Source organism: Vulpes vulpes, chromosome 2, assembly GCF_048418805.1.
Source record: "Vulpes vulpes isolate BD-2025 chromosome 2, VulVul3, whole genome shotgun sequence".
NCBI classification, from domain to species: Eukaryota; Metazoa; Chordata; class Mammalia; order Carnivora; family Canidae; genus Vulpes; species Vulpes vulpes.
The window spans coordinates 148,890,483-148,910,538 of record NC_132781.1 but is presented as its reverse complement, the minus strand read 5'-3'; the positions used below and the strand labels follow the sequence as shown (position 1 = coordinate 148,910,538).

Sequence of the window (20,056 nt, the reverse complement as noted above, 5' to 3'; positions counted from 1 at the left end):
GACAGATATGTTGAAGTCCTAGCTCCCAGTACCACAGGATGTGACCCTGTTCTGAAATAGGGTCACTGCAGCTATAATTGTTAAAATGAGGTCATCCTACAGTAGGGTGGACCCCTAATCTAATAGGTCTTATGTCCTAAAAGAAGACAGCATATGAAGACAGAGACATGGAGGAAGAAGGCCATGTGATGATAAGGCACAGACTAGGGATGTGCAGCTCTAAGCCAAGGAATGCCAAAGATTTCCAGCAAACCACCAGAAGCTAGGAATAGGCAGAGAGATTCTCCCAACAGGTTTCAGAGAGAACGTAGCCCTGCTGACATAGGGTTGGAGGGGCAGAGGAAGAGAGAGAATCTTAAGCAGACTCCCCACTGAGTGTAAGCCCAACTCTGGCCTTGATAGGACGACCCTGAGATCACGACCTTAGTCGAAACCAAGAGTCAGATGCTTAACCAAATGAGCCATCCAGGCTCCCTTCTGTCAGACTGAGTTATAAGTGTTTCACCCAAAGCAACTCATTCCATCCTCTCAGTTCTCCATGAGGAAGATTCTACTAGCATTCTTACTTTATATTTAGGGAAATGGAAACACAGAATGGTCAAGCAAACTTCCCAAGGTTTCAAAGCTTGGGAAATGGCAGAGCCAAGATTTGATGCCTGGCAGGCTGACTGCAAGCTCTAGTGCTCTTGCCCAATATGCTATACAGCCATTCTGATAAATTTGCTGTACGTTTCGTGGGATGGATGAATGAATGAATCAGTACATCTGGACATGGTACCAGCGTGAAAAATGGGGCCAATGAAGAAAAGAGAGGGATCAAGAATGAGCCCTGTGTCTGTCTCAGATAACTTAGTAAAAAAAGCGTCTGTATTGTAGAGGCAAAGTCAGATTTGAGGGGTAGAGATTGAAGGCTTAAAGAAGCAATGAATAAAAAAAAAAAAAGAAGAAGCAATGAATACAACCTTGAAATGCTGAGTTTGAGTTGCTGTGAGACAAGCAAGTGAGATGTCAAGTAGACTGCTGAACAAATGGATCTGGAGCTCCAGAGAGTTGTGGTTAGGAATTACAGATTTAGGAGCTCTCAGGGTACTTAATGTCGGGGAATTGGATGAGATCACCGAAGCAAGATGTATGGGAAGAGACAAGCAGACCACCCACAGCAGAGCCCTGGGGAATACTAGAATCAGGGGGCCAGCACAGGAAAAGGAGATTTTACCTACTAGCACAGGGTCTGTCATAGAAAGGGCAGAAGACAGCTTGTGGTAGGTTTAAATTGAGTAGAAAGTGAATCAGAGGGTAAGCAGATGAGCTGCAGGTGAGAAAGTGACAGACATGGCTTTGTGGGCTGGCATCCAAGAGTAGGTGCAGATAATGATTCTCCACAGTGTTGTGCTGGGGTAGTTAATATCAACTGACTGGTAAATTTTAGGAATTTGCTAACTGTTGTTAAATACAGCCATTACTTAAAATTAGGTTATAAAAACTTACATTCAGTGCTTCCTTCGGCAGCACATATTTATAAAAACTTACATTCAAATAAATTATATTTAAAGACAAAGGTCAAACTTTTCAAACTCATGTCTTTCACTATATTTTACTATTATCTGTTGTTTCTGTATGGTGGAAGGACTATAGTGGTGCGCCACTGCATCTCTCTTCCCAGTTCTATGTTCAATGACATCTATTATAGCTTGAAATTGGCTGGGGGGGGGGGGGGTGTGTATTTATACCATGGAAACTGGCAAGAGCTACAGATTAGAATTTGATTTTTTGTTGATTGTCTACACTTAAGAAAATAATAGAGAAAATGTTGGTAATGCATATTAAACTTAAAAGCGCATAGTATCTGTAGCCATTACATTGTAAATAATGCCAAAATTGAGGAAATAGTCTTCCTGGGATGCCTGGGTGGCTCAGCAGTTGAGCGTCTGCCTTTGGCTCAGGGAGTGATCCTGGAGTCCTGGGATCAAGTCCCACATCGGGCTTCCTGCAGGGAGCCTACTTCTTCCTCTACCTATGTGTCTCTCTCATGAATGAATAAATAAAATCTTAAAAAAAAAAAAAGTTAATAGTTTTCCAGAATTCAAAAACTATTATCTAAATGTCAAGAAATCACATCATTGATGAATGAGTGAAGTTTTAACATAAATCTTCATTTTTTTACTTTTGAGTCTTTAACATAGAGGAAAATTTCAAACAACACTTATGTTGGGTTTGTCAAGTGCAACCATAGATGGCTAGGATATAAGTTTGGCAAAAATGAACAAAAGTGTTCTGTGAGAATCAGCTGGGGGCGCCTAGGTGGCTCAGTTGGTTAAGTGTCTGACTGTTGGTTTCAGCTCAGATCACAAACTAAGGGTGGTGAGGTCAAGCTCCACATTGGGCTCCACACTAGGGGAGTCTGCTTCTCTCCCGCTCTTTCTGCCCCTTCCCCATCCCAATCCCCACTAGCCTCATGCTCTCTCTCACACACTCTCTCTCAAATAAATAAAATCTTTTAAAAAGAGAGAATCAATTGGCTACATGGAATTTACAATAAAGAGTAATACATATTTTATTATTTTTAAACTGTAGGTTATACAACCTTTATATCAGTAAAATGTATAGTAAATTATTATGTGTGTGGGTACACACACACATATCATTTAACCTCCTGACTCCAGCAGAGCCAGAACAGTCTTACTCCTAGAAATGAGTCATTGGAGTTAAGGTAGCAAAGGCCTTCAATGCTGAAAGGCCCGATGATGCACTAAATTTGCCCAGGATGAGAATGACTAGGGGTGGCCTTCAAGAGCCAAAGAACTCCATGCACTGAGCGATGGGGAGGGTAACAGAAGACAGCAGCAAGGAAGGGTGGTAACTGTCTCAAGCTGGTATTACCCAACGGTGGAAGAGCAATGGTCTGGACATGGCCCCATATGGATTGCTGAGCCCTCATCTCACCTGTACTTTTGAGGTCCCAGAGAAAGCAGTGTCCTCAGGGAACAACGTGGTTTCAGCTAATTCTAATAGCTTCCTCTTATTGAGTTCAAGGGGAGCATAATGCAGTGAGATGATCAGGGTTCCTGAGTTAGACATTTCAGGTTAGGATTCTGGCTCTGCTGCTTCTTGGATGAGTGATGCTGGGCAAGACATGTTCCACCCTCCGAGCTTTCATCTAATCCATAAAATGGAGAATGACCTAACACTCAAAAGATAATAAACTGGGGCACCTGGGTAGCTCAGTGGTTGAGTGTCTACCTTTGGCTCAGGTGGTGATTCTGGGATCGAGTCCCACATCAGGCTCCTCACAGAGAGCCTGCTTCTCCCTCTGCCTATGTCTCTGCCTCTTTCTGTGTTTTTCATGAATAAATAAATCTTTAATTTATTAAATTAAAATCTTTAAAAACAGAAAAAAAATACCTAAAACACTAAGCACAGTGCCTGGAACATGGTAAGGTTTCAATTTATAAATATTGGGCAGGCCGGGTGGAGTAGCGGTTTAGTGCTGCCTGCAGCCCAGGGCATGAATGATCTTGGAGACTGGGATCGAGTCCCATGTCAGGCTTCTTGCATGGAGCCCGCTTGTGTCTCTGCCTGTGTGTGTGTGTGTCTCTCTCTGAATGAATAGATAAATAAATATTTTTAAAAATTATAAATATTACCGTGGCTGTGTAGTAAAAAAAGAAAAAAATATGTATGATTTATACATAATTATAAAATTATAATTACACATGGCAGGGGGAGGAGGGGAGGAGAAAGGAATACATCATAATGTTAACAACAGTTGTCCCTGGATGGTAAGGACCGTGCTGTTTTTACTTCCTCTATATTTCCCAAAAAGTCTACAATGACCCTATTTTTACATTCATTCCGAAAAAATATTTTTTAAAGCAAGGAAGGTGCATAGGAAGGAAAATATTCATTAAAAAAAAAAAAAAAACGGGGTGCCTGGGTGGCTCAGTCAGTTAAGCATCTACCTTTGGCTCAGGTCATGATCTCACAGTCCTGTTCAGCACGGAGTCTGCTTTTCCCTCTCCCTCTGCCTCTCCCCATGCTTGTGCTCATATGTGCTCTCTATCTCTGTCAAATAAATATTTTTTAAAAATAAAAATAAAGAAAATTTAAAAGGCCAGTGTTGTCTCAGGGCATTAGAAAAATTCTAAAGTCTTCTGTGGTAGGTACACAGGCCTATCACCCGAGTAAATGATTGCAAAGGGCAGAAAAAACATTTGCAGAGTTTAGTATTCCCAAGTCATCCATTTTCACCAGTAAAAAAATGGATAAGTTCAAAGGCTGTTTCCTCTTCTCTATTTTCTGTCTCATCCTGTGATTTTTACATTTCAGGAGGACTTATAATGAATAAAATGCTATAAATTAATCTAAACATGATTCAAATCTTTAATTTATGTATTCATTAAAATTTTACCTGTTATCAATCTTAGGGTTCCAGGTGTTAATGGCAATTCTAAATGAAAGTCAAATATAATCATTTGCATAAAAGCATTAGAAGATGATTAATTGGTATTTTCAGACAGCTGGGATCCATTCTGCACTTCTAGAGCTGAAAAAAAAATTTTTCCCCTAAAAACATTTACCTATGCTAATCCCCAGGAAGCTGCAGAATACCTTCCAGTTTTTCATGTACTCAGCTACATTTATAGCGCTTTCGTTACTAGAGCCACATTTCATATTTCCTGACTTTAAAAGACATTACAATTGTGCACCCTTGAAAATTAGGCAGATTTCCACACCATTCCTTGAATATTTATGTGTTCCATTCTGACAGGAAGCTAAAAATTAAATCTACCCATGTTAACAAATTCCCATTTGTGTGTTTTAACATGATTTGGGGGAATATATTCCAATTTCAAGGGGCCTAAACTTGAGGTACCCTAAAAAAATAAGTCACAGGACTTAGGTAGAAAAGTGCTTTCAGAAAAGTGCTTTATCTATGCTGAATAAAAGCTGTGGCACTGGCAGCTCAGATCCAGTTACGATTGCTAAAGCATGTCCAGGCTGGTTATCTAATGCCTCTGCAGGAATTTAGGCCACGCATTAATGCACTAAAGATAAAATCAATTTGAAAATTTCTTAAGTCAAATACCAATCCTGGAGTAAAACTCTATGTGCAAGAGAATCAGCCAACAGTAATAGGAAGCCAATTATAAACTCTAAACTACTCTGCTCAAACGTCCTGGTTTGTTACTGGTAGGGCCCATTACACACAGTTTGCACAAGTTAAATCCACTGACTGGACAAAACTGCTTGCTAGACACAGGCATACATGTGCTCCCCTCCCCCACTCCACATACTTATAAAGCTGCAGTTCAATTAACAGGAAGTCATTGGGTGCAAAAACCACAGCAACATCCTGAATATAAACATCTTCCCATTCTGCTAGGCCATAGAGCCAGGCATTTTAGAAATAAGGCCCTAATTCATATACTGGCCTGGCCAACTTCTTGCTATTATTTCCCTTTTCGGTTTCCTCATCTATAAAATGGGGTCATAATGAGTGGAAGCCTATGGAAAATACATGAGAAAACACATGTGAGATTCCGAACACAGCTGTATTTGGCAGATGTTAGCTAGTGTCACCCCTTGTTCCTCTGTCTTCCTCACTGCCCTGACCCCCAAACAACAAAGGCATGGCACTGTTGTCACACTGGCCAGTGAACTGTTGCAGCATGGTTGACAAGGGTGCAAGCAATTTCTATTTGCTTTTATTTGCAAGTGTGACCTGCAGAGAAAATCAGAGGTGAGTGCCATTTTATAAATCTTTCTCAAGGCCAGATAAGCCAGCTGATGTAAATTAATCCCTTGAAATGTGAATGTAGATATACAGGTCATCTTTTCATGTAATCCAGGCTCTGGTGGCTGAAAAAAAAAAGATAGTTTTTGACCCTATTCCTCTGCTGCTCCCTTAGATCAGGTCCCAATACCTCTGTCCTGGCCTACTGCAGGCCATCATCAACCCACCACCCATAAATGGTCTTTCAACTTCTATTCTCTGCAATTCATTTTCATTCATTCAGCTATTTATTGCATGCAGATATGAATCAAGCACTGGGTTTACAGGTACAGTCTCTAAAGAACTTCCTCAATAGCCTCTTTAAGCACAGATGTGACAATGTAACTGCTGTGTTTACCAACCTTCAGAGGCTCTCCATTGTGCAAAAGCAGATTCCCAACTTGAAAACCTGATTTAGAATGACCTCAGTGGTGCCTAAGCATGGACACTTTGAATAAACCACATGGTTGAGTCTGATGTTTCCTCCTGATTGAGAAACAATAGAAAAACTTTCAGATTTCTTGCTATGAATACGTAACAACCTCTGCAATATGACCCCCACCTTCCCAGACTCACTAAACACAATTTGGCCTCTGCCTAAATTTTGCCTTTCCTCCTTACTATACTCCAGCCATACTACCTACACTGTTTTGTGAGCATACCAAGCTCACTCAAGTTTACACATACCGGTGACAGGCACTACTTGGGAAGTGCTTCCAGCACCTTCCCATAACATTTACATATAGTAGGCTCCTTCACCTTCCTCAGACACCTTCCCTGACCATTCCACCTAATTCATACATAACTCCAGCCACTAATCCCTTACCTACTTTACTTTCTTCCAAACTTCATAGCACCAAACATTATCTGAACATATATTCCTCATTGGTGTCCCTGTTTATTCTTTCATCTCAACTAGAATTTAAGCTCTGTAAGGGCAGAGAGTTTGTATAGTATGTGATAGGGGCTCAAATACTTAATGACGAAATCATCACTCTCTCCCTATAGGTGCTTCAGTCACAGCACTTAACATGCTGTTTGTATAATCAAAGCCTAAGCTCTATTGGTTATTAAGAAACTGACTCAAACTATTTCACAGAAGGGACAAGGGAAGGGGCAGAAACTACTGAGAAGGCTTCCTGGGAAAGTGCAACTTGGCTGGAGCCAAGGCATTTCTATTTCTCCCCAACTCCCAGGCCATCGTCTTTTTGTTTTGCTCCCCAAGCTACTACTCCATTCTCCTCATTGTCCTTTGTTTATTTAGCTCACATATGACCTAATATATGTACTAGCACAACTGGCTTCTCAACATTTAAGAGTCTCCCTCAGTGAAAAGTAAGAGCCTGCTGGCCACTGGTTAGCTTTGAGTCAACTGTCTATCTCTGACCCAATTAATTGTAGCCTTGGGGTGGAGAGGGAGGGACAAGGGAGGAGTGTCTAGCACACTTTCTAGAGTTTGAGGATGATCAAAGCAGCCTGGCACAAATCCATACCCTCCAGAGATATCAAACCATGCCACTTCTCCCAAACATACCTTGCCCTTTCATACCTCTAGTCCCTTGTATTTTCTGCCTGAAAAGTACTTTCCCCCTATCAACCTTTTTTTTTTTTTTTTGGTAAATGCACAATTCAATAGCATTTAATACATTCACGCTGTTATGCAACCGTTCCCACAAATTTCAGAACATTTCATCACTACAAAAAGAAACCCCATACCCATGAGCAGTCACTCCACATCCTCACCCCCAAGCCAACCCTGGGCAATCATTCATCCTTTCCTTCCTTTCAGGTATGTATCTAGAATTGGATGTTGGATATATAGGAATTGCTGAGCTATATGGCAAATATTATGTTTAACTTTTTGAGACGCTGTCAAACTGTTTTTATTTATATTTTTTAAAGATTTATTTATTCAGAGAGAGAGAGACAGAGACACACAGAGGGAGAAGCAGGCTCCATGCAGGGAGTCCGATGTGGGACTCGATCCTGGGTCTCCAGGATCATACCTCGGGCTGCAGGCGACACTAAACCACTGCGCCACCGGGGCTGCCCTGTCAAACTGTTTTTAAAAGAGACTGCACCACTCTACATCCCCATCAGCAATGTATGAGGGTTCCAATTTCTCCACTCTTGCCAGGACTTGTCATTATCCATCTTTTTTACTTTAGCCATCCTAGTCGATGTGAAGTGATACCTCACACATCAGCTTTTTCTACATCACCTTTAAAGCCCAGCTCAAATATGACCACTGCGGAACTACGTAACATGCTCCAGGACAGTTTTAGTTACTCTCTTCTCTATAGTACCATCATTTACCTAGAAGCACCAATTCACTCAATTACTGAGCACCTACTACGTGCCAAGCACTGTTTTAGGTGAAGATATAGTGAACAAAACACACACACACAAATCCCTGTGCCCTGTGGGGCTTATAGTCTGGTGGAGAGGCAAACAATAAAAAGTTAGTGAAATGGTAGTAAGCAGTATGGGGAAATCTAAAACACAGCAGGGTAAGAGAACATGCCAATGGTACAGGGGTGGGGGGCAATTCTAAAATGAAAGTCATGGAAGGTCTCACTGAAGTTACAGTTAAGCGGGAATTAAAGGTTTTTGAACTCTTGGACATCCATGAGAGACGTCAAGTAGGCTTTGGATAATGAATCTGGAGTCCAGAGAATAGAGTCCAGGCAGATATAGTGGAGATGATGAAGAACCAGAACCTCAAATTGAGGTGTGACTGCTAAACTAGGTGAAAACTCAAGAGTATGAGGTCTGTCCTAGAAAGCAAAAATCCGTTTTCTGTTGCAGCTGTAACAAATGAACACAAACGTAGTGGCTTAGGACATAAATTCATCACCCTACTGCTCTATAGAAGTCCCACATGGGAGCAAAATTAAGGTATTGGTAGGCGAGTTCCTCTTTGGGAGATTGTAGGAGAGAATGTTTCCTTGATTTTTCCAAGTTCTAGAGGCCCTCTTCCTCTATCTTTCAGCCAGCAACATTCCATTTTCCAGACCATTCTTCCTCATCCAAGAAAGATCCTCTGCTTTTAAGAACTCATGCAATTAGGCTAGACCTATCCAGAAAATATGAGATAATCTCCCCATCTCAAGATCCTTAAAGCCATAAAGTCCCTTTTACCATGTAACATATTTACACGTTCCAGGGATTTCGAGTATGGACATGGGGTGGGAGGTTGGGGATATCATTCCTCTTACAGTAAATAAGGAACACATTTCAAAAAGGAGTGATCAACTATGTCATAAACTAACGTCAAAAAAAGGGATAAAGAATTGACCATTGGATTAAATATGATAGAAGTTCTAGTGATCTTTACATAGGCAGTTACAGTGGAATCAAAATCCTCAATGGAGTAGGTTCAAGACAGAAGTACAGTGTGCAGTTAGAGAACTCTTTTTGAGTTTTGCTATAAAGAGCAAAGGGTATGAGTGTGGGCCAAACAGGATTTTTTTTTTCTTTAACACGGAAGAAATAATAGTATGTAGTAGTAGGCTGATGGCAATGATCTAGCGGAGGGAAGTTAATAAACAGAATGGCTAAAGCTGCATCCTCTGAATGATGGAATCTAGGACACAACTGGAAGAGCATACCTTACAAAGGGCAAGCATGTAACTAGAAGAAAGACAGAGCTTACAAGCAGAGATGCAGGTAGATGAGTAGATGTGATGGCAGGAGCCTGTGGAAATTTCCTTGTTTCTATTTTCTAAGTTAAGAAAAGCAGAGAAAAGCAAGCAAGCCACAAACTGAGAGAATGAGAAAGTATTAAAATTTAAGTGTTTTCAAGGAGAGTCAAGAGTAAATGAAATAAAGAAATGTAGCAGGATTGTCAGATGGTACTACGGTCTATTTGAGGTCATGACTTTCAACAGAAACAGAGTCAGCATGTTCAGTTGCACAAGTGCAGATAAAGTGGCAGACTGAACTTAACCAAAAATGGAGTTTAGCCAGGCAAGTATAATGAAGAGATGGGGCAGGGCAACTTGCTGTGTAGCCAAGAGTGAATGTAACGATGGACCACTGAATCTACACTAATGAAGAACAGGAGGTGGGAATTTTAAAATAGGAAAGAGGATCAATTAACTCTAAGTCACACAGTACTGTACCCACAGAACTCTGTTCTTAACATCTACAAATCTAACTTCTCTTCTAGACTAAGATCCTCCAAAGTGGAAACAGTGTCTTCTCTTCTCATTCTTAGTACCTTACTAGATAAGCTTATTTTCTGAATGAATGGACAGATTATTACCCACCGTCTAAGGGAAATTCCCCATCCTCAGTCCTACAATATGTAAAGTTCCTCCTTCCTCGCTGTTCTCTGAGTTTGAGTAAAAAGTTGCAATGCTTCATCAAAATCTATGGTATAAAAAAAATCCCTTGGAAAGAAACAAGATGCTTAATTCCTAGAGTGTTGTGTCCAAGAACTAAACCACAAAATGTACCAGATATATCCCAACTCTGGTTAGGTTTGCCCTGGTTGAACACCTGGGTGGCATAAAATCTTTGAACTTCCCAACCTCTAATTATTTTACCTCTTTGCAGTAATTAACAGGACCCAAAACAAGACATAAATTAAATTCAACCTAGGGTGGAAAACGATACACAGACAAAGAGCATGTAAAATACGTTTTATTGTTCTTTAAAAGGGTTCAGGGTTTGGTTTTAAATCAGGCTGCACACCTTTCATCAGTCTGACATCTCTCTCACCATGTCAAACTGGCTTCAGCTAGCAATACTTCATTAAATCCAAAAGAAAAAAACTTTTAATTTTGAGGAAGAAAATCCAGTTCTGAGAACAATTAACATTAGTATGTAATTTAAAACAAAATGAGGGATAATGTTTCTTGTTGCTTTATACACCCTTCTCCTCATACAGAACCAGGAATGTAATTTTCCTATCTCAGGCAGGCACTGATACTGCTGGACACTGCACACACACACACACACACACACACACACACACTCCCCACAAACAACAAAAATCAGAGCATGTCAAAGGGAAAAAAGTTTGTTACTGTCTTGATCAAAAAAACCCTTGGAGTCAACAGACAGTCTGAGTTTAGAGGGTATGCGGTTTTGATCCTGAACCTATGTTAAGAATCTATTGTCAGGTTCTGAAATAAAGAATTTTGGAGTACCATCATTTTTCACTTTAAAATTCTAGAAACAGTTTCAAAAAGCATTATTTTGTTTTGTTTTCTGGGATAGGGGAGGAAAGAATCTACAGATATTCATTTAGTTAAAAATCAAAACAACTCCAGCATAGGAAATAGGCAGTTCACATAGCCAGCCAACGTCTGAGGTATCATCAGTGTGAGACAAGGTCCCAGTCCATTCCTACTGGCCTAGCTGATCCTTAAAAAATGGGAAGTTTATGGCTCTGCATAGCAAATTCCAGCAAGACAAGATGACCCTAAGCCTTTATTCAAATCCTTAGAAGCAGAGCACTATTAAGTAATATTTAGATGAAGAGTGCAAGAGCCCCAGATGGTGTCCTTCAAATTGCTTTGTCAATGCAGCCTGGTCACAACTGCCGTCTGCAAATGAGCAGAGAAACAGCTTCTCTAGATCAGCACATTGAACCCGGCAAAGAATCTCCAAAAATGACACTACACCATTTCATCAACAATACAGTCCCTTTGCTACTCATTGGGTTGCTTTATGTCTCTCTTCTACCCTGTATGGCCTGTGGACACATACTCACTAGGCATTGTTGGTTTGGAACCAGCAAATTATTTTTTTTTAAATCTCATAAAGAAAATAACAAGGCAATCAGTGGTTAAACTGAACTGTACATATAGGGGGCAGTTTGGAAAATACACATCACAGGCATTTCTCAAGTCCAAAATATCCTATCTTTGCTGTTATTACTTTCACCATTCCTGAAAATTCATAGTACAAGTCAGTCCTAAATAAAAATTTTAAAGTTGGTAGTAGTTCTCTGATATCATTAGACAGAAAATCAGAGTAACACTACAAATCCACAATTCTAAAAAGTGTGCTAACTCTCTGCCTGGACACATCTTTAGTGATAACCTGGAGTGCTCCCCTTCAGAAAACAGAAGTTTCTGGGATACCCACTTAGCTTCATTGGTTGGGAAAGAGAAAAATTCGACTCTCAGCTAAGTTCTTTGAGAAGAAAGACTATTCTTAAAATGCCATCTCCCCACTAATTTACCAAAATAAAAACCAAAACGAAAGGCTCCTGGCTACTTTGCCTAATGTTGAATAGGGTTTTCAAGAAAAGAAACTAACATGAACACCCCATCATCAGTAAAGACTAAAAACCACCTGGATCATATAATATATATGCCACTGCTTTTTTTTTTTTTTTTTTTTTTTGGTACTTTTTGTTTCTTTTTTTGTTTTTTTGTTTTGTTTTGTTTTTTCTAAAAGTGCCCAGGTGGGCTTAAGGCTGCCAGACTGCACACACATCTACAGCAACAAGGGCTTCTCCTATTCCATCTAAAACATGTATTAAGGGAAAAAAAAGAGGGATGGAGAAAGAAGAGAAGAGGGGAATAATATACGCCTACCACCAAAAAAGAGAGAAAGAAAGAAAGAAAGAAGAAAGAAAAGAGAAAGAGGGAAAGAGAGAGAAAAAAAAATAGAGAGAGAGAAATCCCACAATAGGGAGATCTATGTGCCAAGCATAATGGAAGAGTGCGCTCCCCAAACAGATGGTTCTGCACAGGCTAATGTTCTGCTGGTTTTCCTTAGAGACATATTCTGAAAAGTTAAAAAAGACAGGAGATTTTGATATAATTCAATCCTGGCAGAAATTCAAACTCCAACAATTAGGAGCAAAATCATCCTTCACTGAATTAATCCCTTTTTTCCTTCTCTTTTTCTTTTCTTAAACATTTTATTCATGTTATAGAGGGATTTCTTTTTTGTTTGCTTTTTTCCAATCATTAGGAAAGTGGTTGAGGAGTACTGAATCCATCACTACTTTGGTGACACAGTTAAGATTCCAGATTCACATTTCCAGGTACCAAGAGTTCCCCCTAAATGCACAATCAAGCCAGCCTTCGTTTACACTTCTTTCTACTGAACACAGCAGTGCCCATTGGTGTCTCTGACGCGCAATCGCATCTTAGGTCGGTATTTCTCCAGGTAAAGCAGCTGTTTGGAATTGAATGCTCCCCTTCTTTTTCTGAAAATACAAGAATGACAAACTTGATCACGTAAAAAAAAAAAAAAAAAAAAAAGAGCTGACTCACTAAAATGCATTATTTATGGCCTAAGGCCTTTCTAACTCCACACAGCTGAAAACCAGCCTATTTCCTATACAATATCACTTAAGAGAAAAGGGCTGATGAGTGAGCAAGTATTATATGAAGCAGCAGGCACAGATGGTGTTCCTTGAAATATGTCACCTTCTTAGAGCTGCTACCATACATTTCGTGCCCTCTTATCACAGTCTTTCCCCCCCCCCCCTTTTTTTTTTTAAAAAAAGAAAAGGTTGAAAGGGAAAGACAAGATAATGATTGCTAAAGAATTCTGGACAACAAAATAACATGGCCCATTATTCCAGATGGATGCCAAGATTCTATCTGGGCAATACCATTCTGATTTTGTGCCTGAACAGGTCACTTAAGAGTCCTAATTAACTACTTCTCTATAGATTCTTCTCTGCCTCTTGGTCATAGTTGCATTTGGACGGTACTTTGAACATTCATTAAGAGAGTCACTAGATCACCTAGACTACTACTTAGTTATTCATTTTAAAGATTCCTAGATACTCAAAAGTCATATACTGGACATACTCTACAGTGTCCAAATTTGCCAACTAAATTAGAAAATCTTTAAATCTGGGAGCAAACAATACCATTATGAGTCTCTTCACCACATGGTCCTCTTGATTTCTTCAATCAAACAATATTTTAAGCCAACAAATTATTCCATACTACAAAGAGTACGTTCCATAATTCCTTCCTCTTGTATGGTCTTGCTTTATGAGTTTGTGAACATAAAACTTCATACTCACTGTCTTATAAACTGAACTGCGTCTTCATACTTCATTCCACATTCAATCAAAGCAAGTGCAACCAGCACAGGTGCCCTACAGAGAGAAACTCATTTGTAAATATCCACAAGTCTTTGGAAATAAAGGATCTTTTTTATTTTTTATTTTTTAATTTTTATTTTATTTTATTTTAATTTTTTTTTAATATTTTATTTATTTATTCATGATAGTCACACAGAGAGAGACAGAGAGGCAGAGACACAGGCAGAGGGAGAAGCAGGCTCCATGCTGGGAGCCCGACATGGGATTCGATCCCGGGTCTCCAGGATCGCGCCCCGGGTCAAAGGCAGGCGCCAAATCGCTGCGCCACCCAGGGATCCCAAAGGATCTTTTTTAAACCAAGGATTATACATTACCAAAACAATGCAAAGCTTGAGCTTTCCTTTCTCCTATATACTAAAATTTTTGCTATTTTCCCTACATAGGAAAAATGTCTGTATCAGGATAGGGTCTTTGGTGTCATCTACTTTTAGTAAAGCACTAAATTCTTTTTTTTTTCTTTTTAAGATTTTTTATTTATTTATTCATAGAGACAGAGAGAGAGAGAGAGAGAGAAAGGCAGAGACACAGGCAGAGGGAGAAGCAGGCTCCATGCAGAGAGCCCACGTGGGACTCGATCCAGGGTCTTCAGGATCAGGCCCTGGGCTGAAGGCGGTGCTAAACCGCTGAGCCACTGGGGGCTGCCCAAGCACTAAATTCTGTACCTTCATTAAGAGATCTTTATTCTTGGCGTGCCTGGTTGGCTCAGTCAGTTAAGGGTCTGACTCTTGATGTCAGCTCAGGTCATGATCTCAGCATCGTGAGACTGAGCCCTGTATGGGGCTCCATACTGGGCATGAAGCCTGCTTAAGATTCTCTCTATCCTTTCCCTATTCCCTCCCCTGTGCATGCACTCTCTCTCTCTCTCTCTTTCTCTCTAAAAAACAGATCTTTATTCTTTAAACATCATGACATTATCTGAATGTTCATATTCTATGTCATCAAAAATTCTTCATTGGTCTTTAACCAACATTGCAGTTAAAAAAAAAAAAAAAATTGACCAAACGTGTCATCTGTATGGATCTCAAAAACTTTATTACAGGGACACCTGGCTCCGTGGTTGAGCATCTACCTTCAGCTGGGGTCGTGATCCCGTGGTCCTGGGATCGAGTCCCATATCGGGCTCCCTGCATGGAGCCTGCTTCTCCCTCTGCCTCTGCCTCTGTCTCTGCTTCTCTCTCTGTGTGTCTCTCATGAATAAATAAATAAAATCTTTAAAATAAAATTTCAGCACAAATCCTTTTTATTATCTTTTCCTCATCAAATACTAAAAAGGCACTAGATTTCTTCAACAAAATCCATTCTATGAGCTAAGAGAATTGATAATCAGAACAGTTCTCTATAAAAGTATGTTTTTAAGGTTTTGGTTTTTTTTTTTTTTTTTTTTTTTTTTTTTTTTTTTTTTACATCTAACAAGGTGACACTGAGGCCTGAGCAGGTCTCAACCTGTCCATGGTTTGGGGAATGCTCTCTGCTTCATGAACCAAAAAATAGAGGGTTTGTCTTCTGGGAAGACAAAGCTGTCTTTTCCTTTGAAAAAGCCTCCAACATAGTTGAATTTGGAGTCTTCCAGGAATATGAAGGCAGGGATTGAGGCCTCATGAGTCTGGATTTTCAGCTGGGGTAGAGAAAGAAGACAATGGTTATAAACAGCAAGTCCAGGTGAAGTATAGTTAAACTCCAGGACTTGTCACTGTTAATCCAGCCTGGGCTTCAGGACAGTCACAGAAGTAGATTCCTTAACAATAAAATACTACTACACACATAGACAAAAATCTAGCAAGGGAAATGACTTAAAAAAAAAAATTCATTAGAGAGAAAGGCAGAGACATAGGCAGAGGGAGAAGCAGGCTCCCTGAGGAGCTTGATGCTGCACTCGATCTCAAGACCCCAGGATCTCAACCACTGAGCTGCCCTGGTGCCCTTGGGAAATGACACTTTAAAACATCTACTACATGGTACCAACTTTAGACTACCTGCTAAGATAGCCACCAGTTTTAAAACTGCCCAAGTTAGGACACTACCTTCACCCTTCAGAATAAGGACTGGAACTTCTGGCCCTGAAGAAGAAATTATACAACACTAAACTGCAAAAAAAGGGGGGAAAAGAGCAAAGAACAGACCTGAGCAGAGATAATAACCTGAGTCACCACCACCTGGAGGCAAGAGCAGCCTGCACTACTGTTCTGAGTCAAAGTGCACATCATAAATTAGCATTTAATCTGTTGTTGATGAGACTGTTGCAACACCGTTCCATGCAATGCTCAAGGAAAAAGGCTTTAAAAATCAAAGTTAAATTTTGTTCTCCATACATCTCCTTTCAGAAGTTTAAAGTTCGGCCATCTGCTCTCTACCTATTAACTTCCCATTCATCTCAATCCAAAATTAACCACATATAGTTTCTTCAGAAATTTAAAATTATTTTTTGTTGCTCATCTCAAAGACCTAAGCCTCTGAATATGTGAAATGAGGGGGAAAAAAATCCATACTGAACTAAGACCAATTTTTAGCTCAAAAAAAATTTCTTTTAGCTCAAATATAAGATAATTACATTAAATCAGTTTCAAAACAATTTCTGAGCCATCATCCACTAAATCTATCATGGGCATCAAACTCTTAAGAAACCATTGCACCAACTTAAGCTCTCATTTCCTTTTCTTTTAGGAAATTTAATATTTGGTGTAATAAATACAAACATCTATCAGAGTGAAATTTTTGATAATGAATTCACAGACAAAAAGTAAGAGCTTACCTTCCCAATCCTGCAACACAATGCACTGCAACACAGCAACCTGGCTCTTCACGAAATTTGGTCTTTAACAAGTTTAGCCAATCGTCTACTATCTGATTAGGGGGTGGTGCTCCATCATCAAATGGCCAATCCTGGAAAGAAAAGATGTTTTACATTAACTTGTTATTTTCTCCAGGTAAAATCTACTGCAGAATACCTGCATAGAACACATCTAACTTTTAACTAACTGTACTTTATATACCTATCCAGTTTTTTTTTTTTTAGAAGGTGAGTGCAGGGAATGGGGCAGGGGGTGTGGATCTTAAGCAGGCTCCACTCCCAGCACAGAGCTGGACTCGGAGCTCAATCTCACAACCCTGAGATGATGACCTGAGCCAAAATCAAGAGCTGGACACTTAACACTGACCCACCCAGGTGCCCTATATACCTATCCTAAATAATACAATTCTGATCACTGCTGTAAAGTTTTTTCCAAGATCAAAATTCAAGTGTGCCAAGTAACTTAGCCTTCTCAATCACATGTAGCCAGCATTGTAAGCATCTAATTTTATCTTATGGAAATCTCTTATCAGAGTGGTAAGAAACTAGGGTCTTCAAATACTTTATCTGAATAAAGCAATAATTAGACATAATAGAGAAAACTATAATTAAAGCCTAGACAAAGTAAGAGAGAATACAACACCTATCAATATAATTTAAAAGTCCACTGTGGCAAAGAAGTATACCAACTGGGATGCCTGAGCGGCTCAGTGGTTGAGCATTTGCCTTTGGCTCAGGTGTGATCCTGGGGTGCCAGAATTGAGTCCCACATCAGGCTCCCTACATGGAGCCTGCTTCTCCCTCTGCCTGTGTCTCTGCCATTCTCTGTGTCTCTCATGAGTAAATAAAGTCTTTAAAAAAAAAAAAAAAAAAGTACACCAACTAGTATCTCACTGATCTCTACAAATATTTTGAGGATTATCCCCCAAAGAGCTCTAAGTTATGATGCCTTTTCTTTAGAGAAAGATTCTCTCATAAGAAATCTCCAGCAGTTAGCATATCATAACAGAAATATACTATCATCTCTGGGCGTATATACTAAAAAGGCAGGAGAGGGGGCACCTGGGTGGCTCAGTCAGTTAAGCCTCTGCCTTCGGCTGGGTCATGACCTGGGGTCCTGGGATGGAGCTCCACGTCTGGCTCCTTGCTTGGTGGAGGGAATCTACTTCTCCCTCTCTCTTTGCCCTTCCCCCCTCTTGTGCATGTGCATACATGTACTCTCTCTCTCTCAAATAAATAAAATCTTTAAAAATAAATAGCCAGGGATCCCTGGGTGGCGCAGCGGTTTAGCACCTGTCTTTGGCCCAGGGCGCGATCCTGGAAACCCGGGATCGAATCCCACGTCGGGCTCCCGGTGCATGAAGCCTGCTTCTCCCTCTGCCTGTGTCTCTGCCTCTCTCCCTCTCTGTGTGTGTGTGTGTGTGTGTGTGACTATCATAAATAAATAAAAACTTAAAAAAATAAAAATAAAATAAATAAAAATAAATAGCCAAGTAGCTAATATTTTTAAAGCTCTGCCTAAATCATACATATCCCATTTAACAAGCACAGTGCCGCAAGATATGTTACTAAACAAATGGAGACCTTTTTCTCAAGTATCCCTTTCTCTTTCTATATTCATTTGTACATGTGTATTTAAGTAATCTCTACCCCCAAGGTGGGGCTGAAACTCACGACCCCAAGATCAAGAGTTGCATGCTCTACTAACTGAACCAGCCAGGCTCCCCTTGGGCTGTTTTTTAATTAAAACCAATCCCATGTGCATATAGGCAGTGTTTATCTTCCTTTCTACCTAGCAAAAGGGCCTAAGTAGCCAACATAAATCAGCTTTAAAGAAAGAAGGGAAGGGAATTCACATTTTGCATTCCCTCTCTCCCATCTAGCTCCAAGGACTGAAATGCAAAAATGCTGGGAACTTTTTTTTAAAACGTAGGATTACTCTAATGAGATTGGATAAGGACACTTTAAGATGCTAGAGAAAGCAAAAGAGAAAAGTGACAAAGCACTAAATTGATTCTGCACTCATTATGGGCACTACTAGAACACTTCATGTAGCCCATTAGCCATGACAACATATTATGTTTGATTTGTCAACTACACCCCATAATTAAAGGGTTGTCAGTGTTATTATTATAAACGTCACTAAGTTTAACTGTAAATAGCAGTAAAACCCAGTAAGCAAGTACCTTACTTGAGAGCTTACTTCCTCTAATACCCCCCTAAAATGCACTCATTTAAGTAACAATAATATGAAACATGCTTCACTTACTCATATAAAGCAGTTTCTATCAAAAACAAATCATTAAAATTATTATTTGGAACTGTCTGAACTTCAAACTGACATAATGGATACCACTATTAGGCTTTTCCAATATGCCTCTGATTTGCAAGAACATTAGTCAAAAGATTAAAAGATCTTCTTTTGGGGATATCCTCTTACAAAGTATTCCAGGGGGTACCTAGGTAGCTCAGTCAGTTGAGTGTCCAACTATTGGTTTCAGCTCAGGTCATTATCTCAGGGACATGAGACTAAGCCCGATATCAGGCTCACCAGGAGCATGTAGTCTGCTTAAGATCCTTTCTCTCCCTCTCACTCTGCCCCTTTTCCCATTTGCACTCTTTCTCTAAAATAAATAAAATCTATAAAGTATTCCAAACCCTCTTTACCTAGCAAAAGTAGATTATCAATCCACTTAAAATCTCTGGGAAAAGGAAAGAAAGTCTAAGCTTAATTCTGTTTTTATTTTTTTTAAAGCTTAAGTTAGACCTTTAATTTTATCTGATCACATCTATTTAAAACAAAAGTGTAGATTTAAAGGCCCAGAATAAATCCCAGACCTACCATTATCTTTTACAAACTAGTTCAAGTTCTCTGGTTCATTTCTATTTCATAAAGGTGTTTATCAACATTACTAATTCAAACAAACTACAGTCAATCCATAGTTCATTTTCTCATTCATGCCATCTGTCAAAACAAACTGATTTCTCATCTGCCCACTGGAGAACATACAATACAGGAAAAAGAAGTCATATTCAGCCTAGTTTCAGAAGTTAAAATTTTGTTTTTATAAACACAGGGTTATATTTTATACATGTTTATATTTATCCCCACAGTGATTTCCACCCAGGGGACCTTAAAGTCCTTTAGAAATGGGAATGCAAGCAAATTATTACCATGCCATACTATTAAAATACATTTTTAAAAAACATAATGCTTGGCTATTTGGTTTTTGTGTTTTCACCAAAATGGAGGTGAGAGAACTTTATGGATCAGATATGAGAGAACTGCCTTACCAACAGGACATTTATTTTCTTTGCATGAACTGCCTTCCCTACTGACCAATGCATAAAGACTACAGAACTAACAGGAACATAACTTTGTACCAGTATCATCATCTTTTTTTTT

The 20,056-nt window shown here is 39.6% G+C and overlaps 1 protein-coding gene across 2 annotated transcripts in view; it reads right to left on the bottom strand.

The window, feature by feature from the left end:
- Positions 1–10,402: 10,402 nt before the first annotated feature.
- The window catches only part of PTP4A2 (protein tyrosine phosphatase 4A2), a 30,920-nt gene continuing 21,266 nt past the window's right edge, over positions 10,403–20,056 (bottom strand). For both annotated transcript variants that reach the window (XM_026014385.2, XM_072750398.1), the window contains exons 4-6: positions 16,612–16,742; positions 13,782–13,856; positions 10,403–12,947 (exon numbers count right to left, since the gene is read on the bottom strand). In XM_026014385.2, the coding sequence (XP_025870170.1) occupies positions 12,839–12,947; positions 13,782–13,856; positions 16,612–16,742 (315 nt within the window). In that variant the 3' untranslated portion in view covers positions 10,403–12,838. The remainder of the gene's footprint in view (positions 12,948–13,781; positions 13,857–16,611; positions 16,743–20,056) is intronic.